Source organism: Mixophyes fleayi, chromosome 1 (genome assembly GCF_038048845.1).
Source record: "Mixophyes fleayi isolate aMixFle1 chromosome 1, aMixFle1.hap1, whole genome shotgun sequence".
NCBI classification, from domain to species: Eukaryota; Metazoa; Chordata; class Amphibia; order Anura; family Limnodynastidae; genus Mixophyes; species Mixophyes fleayi.
This window is the reverse complement of record NC_134402.1, coordinates 199047084-199068529: the sequence shown is the minus strand read 5'-3', so window position 1 is coordinate 199068529 and position 21446 is coordinate 199047084. Positions and strand designations below refer to the sequence as shown.

The following is a 21446-nucleotide window of genomic DNA, read 5'->3' as shown; positions in this document are numbered from 1 at the left end:
GTTGCTTCTCTAGTGTATAAGCAGAGAGCAGTACTGGAAATGAGAGAATGCAAGCATGAGGGTCATGCTTTATGAAACTGCAGATTGAATTTATATTCTCTGCAATACCCTTAAGTCACCAAATGGGGAATCTTCCTATAGTGACAGGAAAATATGTGCAATTTATGCATTTTAATGCAAAGTGGACGTCTATGGAACATTCTTTTTTTTCTTTTTTTTTTTTTTTTTTTTTTTTTTTTCATCAAAAAAGCCATTTTTATTTGTATACATTTTTGTAAGGGTGAGTTTACAAGTCTGCAACACATGCAGTTGAAGTCTGAACAGTTTTATTAGCATTGCTTTGTTTCTTTTACAGGGATGGAGGAAAGAACAGGCACTGGGCCCTGGGGAGCTGGAGATCATAATGGATCCACATTTGACCAAGGAAGAGTAAGTAGAGCTAAAAAATGGGGATTGCATGCAGTTAGTGGGAGTGAATGAGTGATGTGGAATAAATACTGCACAATAACATAGTAACATAGTTGATGAGGTTGAAAAAAGACACCAGTCCATCAAGTTCAACCTATTTTGGATCTCCTGCGAATCTGCACTTATATTTGAAATTAATCCAGAGTAAGCAACCGCCAATCTGTTTCAATTGTGAAAATCCCCCCAGACTCAATATTGCAGTCCTATTTTTACCCTATATCCACTACTATCCTTCATTTTAAATTAACGGTCGTATCCCTGGATACACCTTTCTGCTAAAAATTTGTCTAACCCTTTCTTAAACATATCTATTGAATCTGCCACCACAACCTTCCCTGGCAATGAATTCCATATCTTGACTGCCCTTACTGTAAAGAACCCCTTCCTTTGCTGGTTGTGAAATTTCCTCTCCTCTAACCTTAGGGGATGACCACGTGTCCTGTGTATGGTCCTTGGGGTAAAAAGTTCCCATGAATGCTCTCTGTATTGACCCCTAATGTATTTGTACATAGTAATCATATCTCCCCTTAGACGCCTCTTTTCTAAAATAAACATGCCTAAACTGGCTAACCTTTCCTCATAACTTAATGACTCCATACCCTTTATCAATTTTGTCACCCTTCTCTGAATCCTTTCTAGTTCCAAATTATCTTTTTTATAGAGTGGTGCCCAGAACTGTACTGCATATTCAAGATGAGGTCTTACCAATGATTTATACAGTGGCAAAATTACACTGTCTTCCCTTGCATCTATGCCCCTTTTTATGTATGCCGATATTTTGTTTGCCCTTGCAGCTGCTGCTTGACATTGAGCACTATTGCTAAGTCTACTGTCTACGAGCACTCCCAAATCCTTTTCCATTATAGATTCTCCTAAATTAATTCCATTTAATTTATAGATTGTGTTCTTGTTTTTGATCCCTAAATGCATAACCTTACATTTATCTGTGTTAAACCTCATATTCCATTTGGCCACTCAATCCTCCAGTTTATTTAAGTCCCTCTGTAGAGAAGCTACATCTTGCTCTGATTTTATTACCTTACAGAGTTTAGTGTCATCTGCAAAAATAGAAACTTTACTCTCTAAACCATCACCAAGGTCATTAATAAATATATTAAAAAGGAGTGGTCCCAGCACGGAACCTTGAGGTACTCCACTTAAGACTTTTGACCAATTAGAAAATGTTCCATTTATCACAACTCTCTGTTCCCTATTCTCTAACCAGTTTTCGATCCAAGTACAAATTTTGATTCCTAGACCCAGTTCCCTTATTTTGTAAACCAACCTCTTGTGTGGCACTGTATCAAAGGCCTTTGCAAAATCTAAGTAGACCACATCTACTGTCCTGCCCTGGTCTAAGTTCCCACTAACTTCCTCGTAGAAACTAATTAGATTAGTTTGACATGACCTATCCCTCACAAATCCATGTTGATTCTCACTAATAATTTTATTGCGTACCAAGTAATCCTGAATACTGTCCGTTAAAATACCTTCCAGTAGTTTCCCCACTATTGATGTCAGCCTTACAGGTCTATAATTCTCTGGTTGTGATCTCGTCCCCTTTTTAAACAACGGCACCACATCTGCTATTCGCCAATCCCTTGGTACTGAGCCTGATGAGATTGAATCTCTGAAAATTAAGAATAGCGGTCTAGCTATTTCCGAGTTTAACTCCATAAGGACCCTTGGGTGTATGCCATCTGGACCTGGAGCTTTATTTATCTTAATATTCTTCAGTCGCCTTTGCACGTCTTCCTCTGATAACCAAGTATTAATTAATGGCATGGTTTCATATCCATTTTTATATATTACTCCTGCCATTTGTTCCTCTCTGGTAAATACTGAAGAAAAGAACGTGTTTAATACCTCTGCTTTTTCCTTAGTATCATTTATCAATTCACCCATCTCACTTCTTAGGGGTCCTATATTATCTTTTTTAATCCTTTTGCCATTTATATACTTAAAAAACTTTTTGGGGTTTGTCTTACTTTCTTTTGCAACGTGCCTTTCATTTTCTAATTTAGCCAATCTAATTTCCTTTTTGCATGTTTTATTACATTCCTTGTACCTACGGAAGGACTCCTCTGACCCTTCAGACTTAAACAATTTAAATGCACGCTTCTTCCTTTGCATTTCTTCCCTTACCTTTTTATTTAGCCACATTGGTTTCGACTTAATTCTTTTACATTTATTTCCCATAGGAATGAACTTATAGGTGTATGTTTCCAACAACATTTTAAAGACAGCCCACATTTCTTCCGTATTTTTTCCTTTAAAGGCTTTGTCCCAGTCTATGCTCTTTATAGACTCCTTTAGCATATTAAAATTTGCCTTTTTAAAGTTTAAAGTTCTAGTTGATCCCTTATACCGTTGTTTCTGGAAACTAATTTCAAATGAGACCATATTATGATCACTGTTTCCCAAGTGCTCCTTTACTTGAATATTTGATATTACGTCTACATTGTTTGTTATTACTAGGTCCAGTATAGTCCGGTTCCTAGTTGGTTCCTCTACTAATTGGGACATGTAATGGTCTTTTAGCGTGCTCAGAAACCTATTTCCCCTAGCTGTACCGCAGGTCTCAGTACTCCAATCAATGTCCGGATAATTAAAATCCCCCATAATTAAAATTTGATCTAGTTGTGTAGCCTTTTCAATTTGCTGTAGAAGTTGGGCTTCCTCAATCGTACTAATATCTGGTGGTTTATAGCTTATCCCTATCAGCAACTTCTCTGAACTTTTTCCTCCGCTGGATATTTCCACCCACAATGCCTCTATATTATCACCAATATTTTTGTATATAAACTTCCTGAATACTTTGTTTTAATTCTGGCTTAATATAAAGACATACTCCTCCTCCCCTTTTTTTTACCCTTACATGACAACCAGGAGACTAAAAACTAGTTATAGTTGCTCTTTTCATTTTTTTAGATTTTAAATTAAAATCGCACAGTTTATTAAATATCCTGCTCACCAGTTCTTTGTACACATTTGTTTTAATGTTTTCTTTATTTTACATCAGGGGTATGGAGATACCAACCATTATGGGGAGCACAGGGATCTACCCTCCCATGAAGGCAGTTTGTCATCTGCTCCCTTCCTGGCATCTGGACTTGTGGGTGAGTGTATGGAGAACACTGCATTAATGCTGAGGTTTCAGACCGACCCCTCTTTTACATTCATTTGTTATCTCCGTTACACATATTAGGCATCTTTAGGAGCCACTTATGTCCTTTTTACTACTTTTATATTTTACACACATGACATCATGTAACCATAAAATGTGGCAAATGTATGATGGTGACGCAATCTTAATTTCAACAGTGAATAATTTACTGGTTTATGCATTTTAGGGAAAAATGAGCGACCATCTTATTCTACCTTTGGCCGAGACCCTGGGATGCCTGCAATTAATCAGGTACATTTTGGGCAAATTCTTTAATGCTATCTGTTCCATGAATGTTATTGTGCATGGTCCTCGCCATTTACAGTTCTAGACTGTGACTAATGAGATGTGTCTCACATTTATATACAATGTCATGATATTTATATTTGCTTTAGAAGGCACAAGTTAAGTTTACACACACACACACACACACACACACACTTAGTGTTCATTTCTCTAACATCCTTGGGGGACACCGGGACCTTGGGGTATAGGGTAGAGCAGGCGAATGCTGGCACTTTAACTTTTAGTTAACTAAAACTCTGGCTCCACCCACTCTATACCCCACCTCCTGCTAGAGGCCAGTCTAGTTGAAGTGCCCGGCGAAGCGGGCTGTGCACAGGGCTGCTTAGCAGCCAGTTTTCCTTTATTTTATTATTTTATTATTTTTATGACAGCAGAGACTGTGTCTCCGAATTCTGACAGCCGGCGGCTCGCTGAGCTGCGTAGTCGGCTGTCAGTCAGACTCCTGGCTGCATATTTATTTCTTCTCCTCTCCCGCGGCTGCGGCCGGCGAGGAGAGTGTGAGGCAGCGATGGGGGAGGTCTGTGGAGCGCACAGCACGGATGGCTGTGCGCTGGCTGCGGGGGGGGAGCGGAGGTGCCGTGTGGGTTCTCCTTGCTGCCTGCTCCCCTTTGCTGATTATCTATCCCTCCATTGGAGCCAGACACAGTCGGTGGTGGCTGGGGTCTGTCCTCCAGGTACAGAAAGCATGCTGTCTACACATACTGCGTCTGGATGGTTGGCAGCAGGTAAGTAAACTCTCTCACAGCATAGTGCTGTGAGAGAGATATTACAAATCGCAGTTGGTTCCCTGAGCTGGCTGTTTTTTTCCTAAAATCAGTCTGGTTAATTGGTAGAGATAAGAGTTCTATTTTTGGCTCAGGGAACAGTGTCAGGCAAGGGTCACTGTCTCAGTGAGCCCTGCTAGGCTGTGGATTGGTTGAGTTGTTTGTCTGTCTTAGATGTTATCCAGTCCAGAGCTGGGCCCTGGGGGGGGGGGGGTGTTTTACTCCTCGGCACTTCCCCCGTGGTAGTCCTTCACTCTTTGTGTGTGGATACCTGAATAGGCAGCCATATCTAAAGCTCCTGCTTCTCCCCTTTTCTATCCTGTATACTGTAAGGTAAAGGGTTGGGGGTGGTGTATTTAGCCTTTTGTACCTTTACACAGTTAGGAGCTTTTGGCTGTATTGCAGGCTCACTTTCTCTTGTAGTTTGTGTGCTGCTTGTTATCTGTATTGTGTGCTTTTTACTGTACTGTTTTGTCCCATCTTTTGACATGTCTGAGAGGGAAAAATCTACACGTGGCAGGGCTGGTGCTACTATGTTAAGTTTCACCTGTGCTGTATGTCATGTTAAGTTACCGTCTGGGCAGTCAGGAACACAGGCTCTGTGTGTGTCCTGTCGGCCCATGGAGACTACTCCTGGTGAAACAGTGGCTGTCTGTTCAAACACGGAGGAGCCTGCTTGGGCTCGGTCTCTATTTAATACAGTGGAACTGCTTGCTTAGAAGGTACAGTCTCGGGCAGCTCAATCTTCTGATTCTGCTTCCTTAGTTCAAGCTTTGCCTGTTGCTGCTCCAGTGCAGTCTGGAGAACCAGCCTGGGTGCAGGGTCTTGCATCCTCAGTACAGAGTTTGGTAGCGGTCTCTTCCTCCTTGGAGAGGATGATGCAGTCGGTCACTCCGCCTTCCTCAAGTAAGCGGAGGTGGGTGGCCGCTTCTTTTCCGGAACTTGAATCTGTTTCTGATTGTGGTTTCCAGGAAGAGGGTGAGTTACCGCTGGGTTCTGACATAGATGCTGCTTCGTTGGTGGAGGTCCCAGCAGATCGTCAGAGTCTGGAAGAGTTGAATTAGGCGGTGCGTCAGGTACTTGAGATTCCTGAGGACCAAGTGCCTGAAGTTTCTGCATCCTCTCTTTTTGAAAGACGCAAAAAGAAGGAGGTGGTTTTTCCGGCTTCTCACGAATTGGAGCAGTTGCTGTTGAAATCTTGGTCTTCTCCAGACAAAAAGTTTCAGGTGACTAAGCGACTACAGTCATGTTATCCATTTCCCCCTGAGGTTCTCGCTAAATGGGAGACGCTTCCTCAGGTGGATGCAGCTGTGGCGAGGTTGGCAAAGGTAACTACTATTCCTCTGCCTTACCAGGCCACTCTTAAGGATGGTGCAGACCGGAAGGTTGAGACCGTTCTTAAGTCCATCTTTTTGGCAGCGGGTGCTTCCTTGAGGCCTGCTTTAGCATCAGCTTGGGTTAACAAAGCTGTTGATCGCTGGTCGGAACAATTGTCTGAGGGTTTGTTGGCCGGCAGGCCATCTTCTGAATTCTTTTCGTGGAACAGATATAGAGGGCTACGGATTATTTAGGTGAAGCTGCTATGGAAGCAGGGACGATGGCAGCGCGCATTTCTGCTTCGGTAGTGGCGGCGCGTCGGACTCTCTGGTTAAAGTCCTGGGAGGCGGACGTAGAGTCCAAAAAGGCTCTGGAGTCCATTCCCTTTTCAGGAGGTGTTCTGTTTGGTCCTCAGCTGGACTCCTTTATCAGGCAGGCATCAGGAGGTAAGAGCACTTTCCTCCCGGTTAGTGTTCCCAAGCAGAGGATGTCTAGATTTTGGGCCTTTTGGTCCTCAGGTAGGTCTAGAGTACAGTATTCCTCAGGACAACCCTCCAGAGGTCAGACATCCAACCCTAGAGGTGCTTTGCAGCGGGGACGTCAGGCCTGGTCAGCACGTCGTCCAGCTGTTAGGCCAGCAGACAAACAGTCTGCATGACGGGGATTTTGCTCCTTCATTGTCGTCAGTGGTGGGAGCCCGTCTTCTGCGGTTCAGGGATCGGTGGTGTCATTCCACCACCGATGTCTGGATTCGGGGTGTGGTGAGTCAGGGTTACAGGATCGATCTGCTCGGTCTTCCTCCCAGACGGTTTTTTACCACGGGGCTTCCATCGTGTCCAAGGAAACGGTTGGCCTTAACAGAAGCGATTCAATCCCTTCTGTCGGCCGGAGTGGTTATTCCGGTTCCTCATTCTCAAAAAGGTTTGGGGTTTTATTCCAATCTTTTTCTTGTGACAAAACCCGACGGCTCCTTCAGACCGATTCTCAATCTGAAGGCTTTGAACACTCACATAAGAGTGCCCAGTTTCAAGATGGAATCTTTACGCTCGGTAATTCTCGGCATGGAACAGGGAGAATTTATGGTGGCCCTAGACATCAAGGATGCATATTTCCATGTGCCCATTTGGAGGGGTCATCAGTTCCTGCTGAGGTTTGCGATTCAGACAGAGCACTTCCAGTTTCAGGCTCTTTCATTCGGTCTCGCCACTGCTCCACGAATCTTTACCAAGATCATGGCGGTGATGGCTGCTTTGCTAAGAGCCAAGGGGATTACAATCATCCCCTACCTGGACGATCTGCTTCTAAAGGCAGACTCTTCGCAGAAGCTTCTGTTACACATTCAGATAGCAATCCAAACCCCGGAGTTGCACGGTTGGATTATAAACTTCCAGAAATCCAAGTTGATCCATCACAGCAGATGGTATTTCTGGGTCTTCTATTTGATACCCGTCAGAGACGGGTATTTTTTCCTCAGGACAAGGTTTTAGCCTTACAGGGGATGGTGAAATCCCTGTTGATGGCAAGGAGACCCTCCATTCATTTTGCGATGAGGCTTCTGGGCAAGATGGTATCGTTATTCGAGGCAATCCAGTTTGCTCAGTTTCATGCACGGCAGTTTCAGTTGGACCTTCTGTCGCAATGGAACAAATCTCATCGAAATCTGGTGAGTCAGGTGTTTCGCCTATCTCCACAGACGCGCCAGTCGCTGATCTGGTGGTTACACAGGCAGAATCTCTCCAGGGGTCGCTTGTTCTCCATTTGGGATTGGATTCTAATTACAACAGACGCCAGCCTTCGGGGTTGGGGGGCTGTATGTCTTCAGGCTCAGTTTCAGGGGCTTTGGACTCAGAAGGAGTCCAAGCTTCCAATAAATGTCTTGGAACTGCGCGCAGTGTTTCACGCTCTAAAAGGTGCGCAACATTTGTTGCAGGGAAAGCCAGTAAAGATCCAATCAGACAATGTCACAACAGTGGCATATCTAAATCATCAGGGAGGTACCAGGAGTCCTCTGGCCATGAGGGGGAGACTCACAGGATATTTCTGTGGGCAGAAGCTCACGTTTCGGCAATCATGGCCGTGTTCATTCCCGGAATAGAAAATTGTGAGGCAGACTTTCTAAGTCGACAGACTCTACACCCAGGGGAATGGTCTCTCCATCCGGAGGTGTTTTAACAGTTGGTGATGAAATGGGGTCAACCGGATGTCGACATGATGGCATCTCGGTTGAATCACAAAGTTCTCCACTACTGTTCCCGTGCAAGAGACCCCGGGGCAGTCGCGGTAGATGCTATGTCGGTTCCTTGGAAGTACCGCTTAGTGTACCTTTTTCCTCCGATAGCCATGCTTCCTCGAGTACTGCAAAAGGTGAAGAGAGAGGGTGTTCCAGTGCTTCTGGTAGCGCCGGATTGGCCGCGCAGAACTTGGTATACCGACCTGCTCTTCATGGCAGGAGGTCGGTCGTGGCGGTTGCCAATTCGCCCAGATCTTCTAACTCAGGGTCCCTTTTGTCATCAGGGTTTGCATCGTCTGGCTTTAACGGCGTGGCTGTTGAAAAACCCTTAGCTCTTAAGATCCTGGCTTCGAGACAGGTGGTTCAGACCATGCTTCGTGCTCGAAAGCCGGCTTCAGCCAAAATATATCATCGGGTTTGGAGGACATATATTGGTTGGTGCGAAAAGAAGGGGTATCCTACATCTTCTTTTCGTCTGGCCAGGTTACTGAGGTTCCTGCAGGACGGCTTGGATGCAGGTTTGCGTCTTAGTTCTCTTAAGGGTCAGGTGTCAGCTCTTTCAATTTTCTTTCAGAGAAAACTTGCTGTCATACCTGATGTGCAGACTTTCATTCAGGGTGTTCTTCATGTTCAGCCTCCTTATATTCCTCCGGTTTCACCATGGGATTTGAATTTGGTGTTGAGGGCTTTACAGCATCCTCCATTTGAGCCTTTGAATTCAGTAGATTTCAAATTTCTTACTTTGAAAACGGTTTTTCTTTTAGCCATTTCAACGGCACGCAGAGTTTCAGAGCTTGCGGCTTTGTCTTGTAAATCTCCTCTGCTAGTTTTTCATGAGGATAGGGCAGTTCTTCGAACTAAGCCATCCTTCCTTCCAAAGGTTGTTTCTAAATTTCATCTGAATCAGGATATTGTCATCCCGGCTCTAACTGATTCTTCGTCTTCTAATCAAGATGACTCTATTCGTTATCTTGATGATGTTCGTGCCTTGAGAATTTATGTCAAAAGATCGCAGAAGTTTCGTAAAACTGAGGATCTTTTTATTCTTTACGATGCTCACAAAAGAGGCTGGCCAGCTTCTAAGGTGACCATTGCTAGGTGGATTACGGCTGTTATCCGCCAGGCTTACAACGGGGCTGGGGAGCCTGTCCCTGCTAATCTGCGGGCGCATTCTACAAGACCTGTAAGTGCTTCCTGGGCGGCACGCCATGGTGCCTCCAGTGAACAGTTGTGTAAGGCGGCCACGTGGTCTTCTGTACACACTTTCACAAAGTTTTACAGATTTAATGTGTTTGCCTCTAGGGATGCAAGTTTCGGGAAAAAGATGCTTCGAGCCGTAGCTTCTGAGCGTTCCCTCCCGTGATACAGCTTTGGGATGTCCCCAAGGTCCCGGTGTCCCCCAACGGAATAAGAGAAACGGATTTTAAGTTTTAAAATCCCATTTTTGTCTAGAGCCATTTAACCTACCAGTACGCTTTTGTTTGTTTTTTTGCTCTGTGTGTGGAGCAGAGAGCACCTGAAGGAAACCCCTACGGGGAATCCAACTCATGACCCCAGCACTGCAAGGTAGCAGTGCTTATGAATTGCTTTTTATAATTTTAACCTTTAATATTGTGCAATACATACACCAAACCTTCAGTAAAGGGAACGTATTTTGGTAGTCTTGTAAACATTAGAAGTTGAAGACTAAAAGTAATGGTAAGTTAAAATAACTTTCAAAATTACTGTGGTTGGTTAGGAAGATTGCAGAACTCCACTATATTGAAAAATGTACTCTTCTCAAACAAATATACCTAAATCCATTTATGCTATATTCAAACTTTTTATTAAGGTCCATGAAGGGGAAATTCAAGGAGACTGCATAACCTAAATCAAAGCAACATAATAAATAAAATCTACCTTTTAGCAAATTTTTTGATATTGGCTTCAGCCTAGAGCTGCTGACATCATTTTTGCCCCCACCCCAAAATCTGCTGGCAAGTTTTGTGGTGTGATATAATAATGTTTGAAATGTTTGATGTGACCTCTCAGGATCCTCATTAATGATATAAATTAAGGTTGACATTCATAAAATACCATAACAGCTAGTTCCCTGTTATTTATTTTTGATTTAAAACATTTTAAAATTATATATGTGAATTTTTAAAATTAATATATTGCCATTGGTGTGTAAGGAGCTGCAGTGCTAGACCGTGGGGAAACTAGGACGTACTTATAAAACAGGGTCATACAAGTAGACAAAATAAATGGATAGTTGAGAAAAGAAATCGTATACCTATATGGCATGTATGTATATTTGTGTTTATAACTCAATCTCTGAATGTGACATGCACAAAAATGTTACCATTAATATATTCTACATATATAATGTATATAGTTTTAAGTCCCCCAAATTTTACTTATGTCTTAAAAGTAAGCCAGGTAAAGACCTTTCCAGGCCTGAATAAATACTGTAACCTATCTAACCTCTCAGGATGTGCCCAATCACAACAGCCATGGCTCCTCTAAGCCGCTTACTAAGGCTATAAATATAACAAAATGCCATCCGGCAATTTCCAATGTCAGAAATATCATTAATAAATGAAGATTAAGGTAAATGGTTCAAGTCATGACAGATGCACTGGTCAGACATGTGAAGCAGAACACACACATTCCTGCAAAGGAGCTGAAGAAAAGCTTAAATCAGTGGTCCACAGTATAGCATACTACCTAACTGTCCTGCATTTGGTGGAACATTCCGATTTGTGGGCCAGAAAATGCTTAACAAAAGTGGGTGGAGTTTTACACGAATGTACCCATTTGTGGGCAGGGTTTGTGGAGAACAGAGGCAGGACTGATTTGTGTCCCGATTTCGTGATTCTAAATGTTGGGAGGAATGGTTTAGTGTTTACACAAAATCAATCTCCTTGAAAGAAATGTCAGAAGGAATCCTTTCCTAGAACCACATCACAAAAGTCGGTCTGCAAAACAAACTTTTAAGAACACAGTACAGTTGACTGATGAACCAAACACTTGTTGGACACTACCAATACAGATACATTTGGAGGGAAAAAGGTCATTTTATAGAAAAGCACACCTTGCCATCCATTAAGCGTGGGACTTGATCTATTATGCTTTGGTGTTATGTGGTAACAAAAGGTCTGGGCTGGCTGGGCAGGGTAGCATATGCCCCCTGGGCTGGTCCCATAGTGGGCTACTTTGGGCTCGGTTATGGGGCTATCTGCATTACTTTAAAAAAAAAAAAAAAAAATCTCTGAAGAATTGAAGGTTGTTGATTTGAGTTGTCTTGATGAAATAGCCAATTAAATACTTACAGGAATGAAAGATTAATGTTTGGGAATGGCCATTACAGTTCCCAGACTCAAGTTTTATTGAATCTCAGATTTACAGGTCTATTTTTTTAATCCATTAAATTCAGTAACTATTATTTGTACATTAAAATGTGTAGAACACAATTTTTTAATCTTATACCCAAAATAGGTCATGTTAGCATATTTACATTTAGTGATTCTTTGAAACATAATATACATACAGCCTGCAACCTATTCTCTGTATTTGGTAGAACTAGTGTAAGCATGTTCGTAAAAGTTTAAAAATGTCAACTGAATACTGCAGTTTAGCCTGCTGTCCTGATTTGCCATGCTTATGCTGTTAAAACAGCTGTGTGCACTGTTTTTTGGGGGTTTTTTTTTTATTATTGGGATGGTTGGATTACATCTTTAAGTAAATTACTAGAGATATGTAAATTGTTTGTTAGATGTGCAGGACTTGGAATAGTCAAATTTAGGAAATCAGATTTGTTGGAAATGTGTAATTTTGTTATAGCACTCTTTGACCAATTCAGTATTTGAGTTCCTGGTGTGGAAGGCAGAAGCTCAATGCAACAATTGTCCTGTTAATACACCTTCAATGTATAAATAAATGAAATATATCGAATATACAACCAACTTTTTTTAAGGATGCGCACGGCTGTGCCGTTGTAGTAGTGCACAGTTCTATTTTAAAGGAAATGGTGGAATAATTAACTCTTTAAATAACTGATTAGTTTAGTAAAATGACTTCAATAAAGCTTGCTTCATCTGCAGAAACTACATTTCCCAGGCTGTGATATTACCAAATAATATATTTTACAAGCTTTGATGGCACGTTTTAGATACTTGTTGTGACTTTTGTTAATGTTTTTGCAGCCTGGATTTTTGCCGGGTGAGTTGGGAATGAACAGCCCCAGTGCTCTCTCCCCCAGTGCAGGAAAAGGAAGCTCGCAGTATTACTCCTACCCAAATAGTTCAAGGCGACGTCCAGGAGATGGTAACCTTGGTAAGAGTCTTATTTAAGTTTGAGGTCTTTTTTATATTTAAAAAATAAACAGTGCTTGTATGTGGTGTGGTGTTCTGGATAAGCGACATCCCCCAAAAATTCAAAAAGATATTTTAGTCCAATATACGCTAACTAACAAAATTTTATTATCGTGCAGATTCCCAACCTAAAAAAGTGCGTAAGGTGCCCCCTGGACTTCCATCCTCTGTAAGTAATGGTCTGATTAACTTTTATGATTGTGATAAAGCCTGTGGTCGAAATGAGTATATACAGTGGTATGCTATACCGCCACTTCTCATACTGCCTTCATTGTATGTAACTATCAAATTACAATCCCATTACATTTTTATACCACCACTTCTAAATTTCCACTTCGATCACTGGGTAAAATGTTTTTAAACAGCAGTGTTACATTAATAAACCAGATTCAGTCATTGTCCATTCTTATTCCAGAATAGAAAAGAGGGATGATATTCACGTGGGTTAGAAGGTGAAATAAAGAAGCAGACAATGTATAAAGTCAGGTTTTACAACACATGCTGCTTTATCTGTAGTAATAATGGGCAGTTTGTCTAATATCAAAGTGTGTTCCCAAAATGTCTTTTCCCCGATGATCATTGAAACATTTACACAACTTTGGAAATTTGAATGAAAGATGACAATGAATGACAACGATTAGTTTGTGGTCATTTTTCAACTGCACTAAGAAGCCCTAGTGTTGCCAAAATAGATCCTGTTTCTCAGATTGATGCCATCCACTTTGACACCTTAAAGTTTCACAAACTAGACTCTGACCCCGGCCCTTGGCCCAAATGGCAGGATTGTTCTGTGTGGCCAGCAAAACTGAGCTGCTTACTGACCAAACTGAGCATACAGTAATTGTTTTTTTGTTTTTTCCATGTACCTAATAGATTTGCATTGGGTAAATACTGTTTTTAGGAGTGGCTATCTCCCATCAGCATCATATAGAATTGGAAAATGGGACCATTAATTGTTCCTATAGACTTTTGTCTATGCCGTTTTCTAGGCATTTTTCTGTAAATTAAAGTAGCATCAGATTGACTGACGGGTAATGTGGCAGGGAGAAAAAGAACTACTCTATGCAGCACTACATCTTGCTGTATTTCCCCCCAAACCCCCTCTCCTCGTAATTCAGGTGCATAGTTAGGGGAATGTGTAGTATTATCGCTACATCAGTTATTATCGCTACATCAGTGCTCATCAGCTCTCAGTGCTATATTCAAGCTTTGCAGAAAATTTTGTCAGCTGTTACAGTAGAGATTTTGAATCCCTTTCTATGAATCTATTAAAGCCAGCACAGGGGAAACCAATAGGTTGGCTAATGTTTGTAACTATTTCTTCCTGAACGTTTTATAAAAACGTTTTTTTTTTTTTTTTGTTTTTTTTTCTACCGTTATGCCAAAATCTCCTAATATGAGACCTTATAAAGATATTGGGGCAAGTTAAAAATCTGATCCATTGAAACTGTTAAATCTCAGCGATGATATAGTATTGTTTGTGTTGCACCCATATTACGCAGAGCTTTCCGGTGAAGAGTGAATTCTTCACATCAGTAACAGTCCCATTGGAGCTTACAGTCTAAATTCCCTACGGCCGTACTCCCCCATGGGGAGAACATAACCATAGCCTCAATACTGTGCGGCATCAATGTCATTCTTAGTGCCACCTATCTATATTCTAGTTAACCGTGGCACTGAGAAACTTTGACTAATACCAATTTTTTCTCCACTCATCTAATACAAATGAGGTGCAATAAAAAATGTTTTTATTCTCCAACAATACAAATATTTGAGGCTGTTTGTTACGTTTTATTGGGGAAACTAGAAGTTTCAGACCGAGCTTTTGGAAGATCTTAGTATCTCTTATTGACGATGCACAGAAGTACGGGGAGCAGCAGGGGAAGCACAGGTTTCTCCAGGGTTAGGGTTCTGCTCCACAGGAGGTTTCTGTCCTCCCTGAGTTCGCCTTAGGACACCTGCATTACGGTTTGACAGGTGTACCGCCCCAGTCAAACTACAATCTGCCAAATTGCACCCTTGAGTAAAAAGTATATCTGATGCCTTCACAAGCTGCCTTATTTAAAAAAAACAAATTGAAGAGAATTAGAGCAGTGCTGCCTAACTCTACGTGAAGGTCTGGGTATATCACTTGACCACCCGAAAATAATCTCCATCAAGCAGGGTCTGCTTCAGTTCCCCACCGTTTCAGTGTGTATACATTATCCTATTCCATCTTTCATTAGCTGAGGCTTTGTTCCAACATAGTAGCAATGCATATGACGGTTCACTAGATTTATATATAGTCCAGATATATTTGGTAACATTGTAGCTTTTTAGCTTGTGCGGCTTCCATTTTTATAGTGGCCTCTTGAACAGGAAGTTCATTCTGACACTTCAAGTGTATATGTTTTGTAGGTTAAACAGGTACCATCTTCCTCAAGTTTCTCAGATCCACTTGAAATTGGGATCAGGGAATTTTAGGGGTTTTCAAGTATTACAGTATATTAAACTCTTTAGTTTGATGGTTAAATTCATGTGTCTTTTTGTTCAAAAGAAACAAGCAGTCATCTTTTAATTCCTATAGCAGAATTGCTGCATTCTTCCCCATCTACAGTCCACTTTTCCATTTGTTTACTGTTACATAAACCAATTAAGAGGCGGGGGATGTTCCAAGGCTGCAAAGTATTCAGTGTTGCTGCTATTGGAACTATATTTTGGCGGCTTGCACCTTCTATCTGTCGCCATGATCGGGAGTCTCGTGTGTGAACTCTCTTCTGATTCTCCCATGCCCTGATTCCAGTGGTAGATAGAAATTACAAGTCAGAGCAGCCCTGCTTCATACATGCACCTGCTGCTGGACTGGTGTTAATGAGATCTGGAAGGGTGATGGAGGTTACCTACATATTCCCAGTACCTGATCGAGGCGGCAGTGGAATTTTAGATGTGAGAAGATGGACCACACAAGAAAAACAGACAAATGGGGAATAGAGAGGCTCAACAGACTGAGAATTTGCTGGAATAAGACATGTCCACTTTATTTTTTCAAATGAAAGAATTGTCACCTAGCAGTGACTAATGGGAGATGCCTCAACTTTGGCAACACACAGAAGTGGGAATTAGGGGCAGCACTGGCTGGTGTGATTAAAATTGCATTCATAGTAATGAGCCCAAATTACACAATTCTGACCATCCTTCTTTTAGGAAGGGAGGGGAGGGTACTGGAGCTAGGTAGACAATCCTATTCCTTTAGAAAATGATGTTTGTAGACCAGACTCCTTGTTCATTGTAATGGATCAATTGCCACCTAGTAACAGCTGCTGGTAGAATAGCATATCATGGTTGCTTCCATAAAGACCAGACTTTCACTTTATTGACAAAGGTATTGCTTGCTGTTCTCAGGGGTAATGAAAAGCCTGTAGCTGCAGCCTACATAGAGACTACCGTTGGCAAAGAAAGCCCTTTAAAATAATTTCCTGTCACATATGCGAATTGCTTGTCTGACAAGACTCGGCCTCTGATTTGTTATTTTTGCGTATCTAATTGATTAAAAACATATTAATTAGTTGAGAAATGTGGGTTTTTTGTTTTTTTTTTTTTTTGTTTTTTTTTCAAGGAGTCCATTTCATGCATTATTATAATTTAAATAAGCTAGTTCCACAAAATGCAAAGGCCACTGCTAAAGAGAATAACAATTTGATAATGAGGTCTATAGATTATGGGCATCTGAATCTGCCTTTGAAATGTAATGTCTTGTAGAATCCCTGCTACTTGGGGTGGTCCCTTTTATGTATTGTGATATTAGGAAAAAAATTAGACTAAGGTTGCACCATAAGTCTGTAATGTGAAAGCTTGAAATTGTATTTTTGCCTTAATGTCAATACAGGCGGAAATCCCCCCCCTGGAAATATCCAAAAGAGATTTGACCATTTGATAACTATCCAATTGCTGCCTGAAATAAAGTTTTTAGTCACAATGTAGAACTTGGCTACCAAAGTTAAAGAATACTGTCTGAAACTCTCCAGAATAGGCAACTTTCCATATTTGTTTAAAAATTCTATTCCCTATGTGAGAGAGATATTTACATTTAAGGCCACATACAAATTTGACTGGATTTTTGCGCTGTGCAATCAGTGGCGCTATATAAATAAATGGTGATGATGATTTTGATCAAGAGAAACCGGACTTGTTTTTGTCAACAAATATAACACCCCCCAATCCCCCCCCTCTTTTTTTTTTTTTTTTCTACAAATCGCTTAACTATGGATCTGTAGTTACTCTGCATAGACTTGTAATCTGGATACAAATAGGGATAACTTTGTTTGCACACCATCATAATCACCATTTATTTATATAGCGCCACTGATTCTTCAGCGCTGTACAGAGGACTCATTCACATCAGTCTCTGCCCCATTCGAGCTTACAGTCTAAATTCCGACAGACCAATTTTGATGGCTACCAATTAACCTACTAGTATGTTTTTTGGAGAGTGGAAGGAAACCCACGCAAACACGGGGAGAACATACAAACTCCACACAGACAAGGACATGGTCAGGAATTGAACTCATGAACCCAGGGCTGTGAGGCAGAAGTGCTAACCACTTAGCCACCGTATTCCCCTACACAATGTGATGTATTGAAGATCTGGTTATCAGGTTTCAGCACGGCTTTTGCTTGTTGACCCCTCAAAATCGGCCAAGTCTACCAAAGTGGCCATCAACATATTAATGTCAGTAAAAGTTTTGGAATTTCAGTGGATTTTGTAGTTAAGTTACCAGGCTGTCCGTTTTGAACCTAATATGACTCTTGAGGTGCAGTTCATGGGAACAGCTCTTATTCTTTACCAAATAAGTCATTGCTGGCTCAACATATGGATCTAGCAATCCCTGCATATCTGAGAGTTCAGAATTTTTAATTTTAAAATGAACTCAAAACTCACATGAGTTGTGAAAATCCAGGTTAAAAAAAAATAGTATATACCAGTGTTGGATATTTTTGGAAGAACTAGCAGTAATTTGCACAAGCTTCTCACAGGCACAATTTATGGGCAGCTTTACCATTAGTTTCATTGACTGTAATTTTCAACTCAAGAAGAAACTCCTAATTTTTCCTCACAGGAGGTTTTGAGTGTATTAAATCCTGTTTATGAAACTCGAACAAGTGACAAATATGAGATGGAAAGCTTAAGAATGACTGACTATGGCTTTTTTTTATTGTCTGCAACAGCAATTTTTTCATCCTGTTGAACAAGTTTCCTTAAGGTATAAATATAGAATGGTGAAAAATGGAGAAGGTTTTTGGTATGTGAACTAACAAACTGTGTCTTCAATTTTCTCTGAGGTAAATACATGGGCCCTGGCTTTCACTCTCTGAATACTAAGCATATGTGCACTTTCACAAGTCTGGACTCATTGCTATAACACTATACAGTACTGACCAAAATCCCCACTCTTTGTGGCCAAAAATTTTGCCAAAGTGGAATAACCACAAGTCTGCTGCATCGCCCCCTAGCTGTTGCTAGCTGGCGGGCCTGCTTTTATAATCTGTATCTCGTGTTTTTAGATAAAAAAGGGTTTAAAGATGTAGGGTGAAAGACAATAAGGTAGCACAAGGACATTGAGGTGTGAGACCCAGTGTGAGTGTCCCATCCCTTCTCCACCACCACATCTCTAAAATGTGTGTGTATCTTACGGTCCAGTACGTAGTATACAGTTTAAAATGATCAGAATGATGGCAAATTTTGCTTCTACTTTTTCTTAAAGACCGATCAACATGTCAGTATATTAATGGTGGCAAATATTGTGCCAGTTGCCAACCATGATGTGGCACTCCTAGGTTTACATACTCCACGGCACACAATCCCTTGCTCATGTATGCACACACAGGAGATAGACTACTGTGCTTTCTCACCCTTTGTGTAGCCAAAATATGTTGCCATGTCCCGTGGTCCTTTGGCACCCTCTCCTTTTCCTCACACCTTCCCTCTGTATGTGATTACTGTATCTCATGTCTCTATGCAGTCATTGCTGGTTCCTAAATTCTGGCACTAAAATGCTAATTACTAAATTGTCACTCTCAGTACACACAAGTACTATGTCACTTATGAGTGCTTGTACCCATTCAGTGTGTTTTTTTTATAGTTTATTTTGGTTGCATATAGGTGTTCTGTGATAGCTGGTGGCACTCATGTAATTTTTAATTCAAAGGCTATACTGTGTTTGTCATCACCATCATTGTCATTAGTCTGTATTTGCACCTGTATCTGTAATGGGTACAAAAGATACAAATGAAAACAAGTGTACTGTACTTACTACAAGTCTATGACTTGAATACATTCCGCAAATGGACGTACGTGAATTGGGCCCATAGTGCATTGAATGTATGAGCTTGAAAAATGTCTGGTATTCCTCACTTGGTTTAACTGTTTCCATTGGAATATTATAGCACTCCATATAGTTACTAAATTAACTGTTGTGCATTACATAAATAGCAATAAAACCGCATTGTAGGCCCCCTTAAACATTAGACAATATGCTAAAAATGTTAATGACCTTTTTAGTAGCTTGAAAATATAATAGAAGATTCATTATTACTTTATGCAACTATTGCAAAACATAATTCTGATTTGGGTTATGTGAGGCCGATGCATATGTTATATAGGCTCGGATCTTTACTATTGCGAGTGTGCAATGACGCTTAGCTGGGAATCCCAGCCTGGGATCATGATGTGCAGTCGGAGTCAACTTTGTATCGAGCTATTGCATACATTGCAAAGACAGCAAATATTTTTCATTGCATCAACCTCCGTTTGAGTGTGCTTCATCTATTCAAGTTTATTCAACACAAGATAATTCATCCATCAGTCAGTTTAGCATTATTATTCGGTATGTGCTTAAAGGTGTTATTTGTGAGCGACTACTTTCAGTTGTGCAAGTAATGATGTACAGGGCAAGGACTTTTTGATCTATTGACTGAAACATTATAGCAAACTTGCCAACTTATGGCAAGTATGATCCAGGGGCAGGTGGGCGGGGCCAAATGTCGCAATTGAAACATAGCATACTTGCCAACTTATGGCAAGTATGATCCAGGGGCAGGTGGGCGGGGCCAAATGTCGCGATTCCCGGTGAATCGCGGCTTTTTGGATTTAATTCTGCCCACTTCACTAGGAAGTAAGCAGATGCGGGAGACTGTCATACTCTCCTGGGAGTCCGTGAGACCCACCCAGAATTCGGTAGTCTCCCTGACATTCCGGGAGAGTTGGCAAGTATGTCTTACAGTTGATCACAAAAAATGTTTATCTGATAGTACGGATGGAGTTGCAAGCTACCATGGCCAGTATAATTATTTACAAAGTAAAATAACTGATGTGGCTGATCAACATGAACATATATGGTGCTCTGCCAATGTCTTGAGTTTCATGATAACTGAAACGCCAAAATGTTGCGTGCCTGCAGTTTTGTTTTGTGTTTTTTTTGTTGCTCCAGAATTTAGCAAATTTTGTGAACACATTATAACTGTATGGATAGAAGTTGTTGGAGAACATCTAGGACAAGAGAAAATGAAACGATTAAAGCTAATTGGTGAGACGAGATGGTCAGGAAAATCCAATGCAGCAACTATATTTGGACATTTAGATGATGCTGCGGTCAGTACTTTTGTAAATCTATTGACATGTTTATCAGATACAGAAAACTTTGATGCAAAAACAAAGAATTGGAAATTGCCAGTTAAAAATCTGAGGATTATCTTTCATCTATAAGCTCATCTGACATTCTTTTCTTCTTCCTCTTCCTTTTGAGTAAATGTGTCTAACCTAATAATGGACCGCATTGTCCAGTCACTAGATTTACACTTTGTACGAAACAAAAAGTTGTATAAAGATTTTTTTTTCACACGCCGGGCCTTCGGTCCTGCTACCTGAAGCCCGGCATACTTACCCGACCACCAGCGGTCCCTCCGCTCTGCTCTTGCCGGCTGCTATTCTCCTCTGCTTCTCATCCATTGGCTCTCAATCTTGCTTCCCCTATGTAAGGAAACTCCTCCCTATGTTCTGTGCCTGTTCTTTGGGTTACCAACTCGGCTGGAGCCAGACATGAATCTCTGTTCTCTACTCTTCAACCGCAGACTATTGCATCGCCCCCATTCCAGTGGCATCTACTCTGCAACCCGCAGACTATTGCGTTTCTACAGTTCCAGTGGTATCTACCATTCTGTCCGCAGGCTATCTTGCCTTCAGTGGCATCTACCCTGCAGCCCGCTGACTATTGCACTTCTCCATTATTCCAGTGGTATCCGCCCTGCTACCGCTGACCACCAGCTCAGTATCCCTTGTGTTTCTCCTCTATTGTATTCACTCTGCAGGTCTCGCCAAGTACTCCAAGAGGGCCGCAACCTGCGTAGTAGAGGCAGCCAAGTCCAAACCTCATTGTTACGTTTGTCTCCGTACCTCAGCAAGGAGTAGTATCAAACTTGACAGGTTGGTATCCAATTATCCCAGGTACCGTGGCAGATTTATCCTGCTTGGACCCAGCAAAGTTTAAAACTATTGCAGAGAAGGGCTTTGAAGATGAAGCATTGGAAGGTATTATTAAGCGGTTTTCACAAGTCAGCAAAGATTAAGTAATATTGGAATTGTTTTGCATCGACCTTTGATGTATTAAAGCTATTGTTTAATGATGGGGATAATATGGATTCCAGTTGCAGCAAGTGTAAAATTTGTAGCACTTGCCCATTGTGTGTACTAAAATTTCTGACATCAATACCCCATTCATACTGCCTAAAAAAAACCTGGGTTTAGGCACAGTATGAATGGTATAGGTGAAAAATCCTGGGTCTGAAAACCCGGGATTTGGACTCTG

General features: G+C 41.3%; 1 protein-coding gene across 6 annotated transcripts in view; it reads left to right on the top strand.

The window, feature by feature from the left end:
- TCF3 (transcription factor 3) overlaps positions 1-21446 on the top strand; it is a 112564-nt gene that overhangs the window by 58920 nt on the left and 32198 nt on the right. For all 6 annotated transcript variants that reach the window (XR_012690843.1, XR_012690842.1, XM_075204769.1 and 3 more), the window contains exons 5-9: positions 356-429; positions 3491-3587; positions 3822-3886; positions 12439-12568; positions 12726-12775. Coding sequence is in view for 4 of the 6 variants with exons in the window: in XM_075204769.1 (XP_075060870.1) it covers positions 356-429; positions 3491-3587; positions 3822-3886; positions 12439-12568; positions 12726-12775 (416 nt within the window). In the remaining 2 variants the exon portion in view is untranslated. The remainder of the gene's footprint in view (positions 1-355; positions 430-3490; positions 3588-3821; positions 3887-12438; positions 12569-12725; positions 12776-21446) is intronic.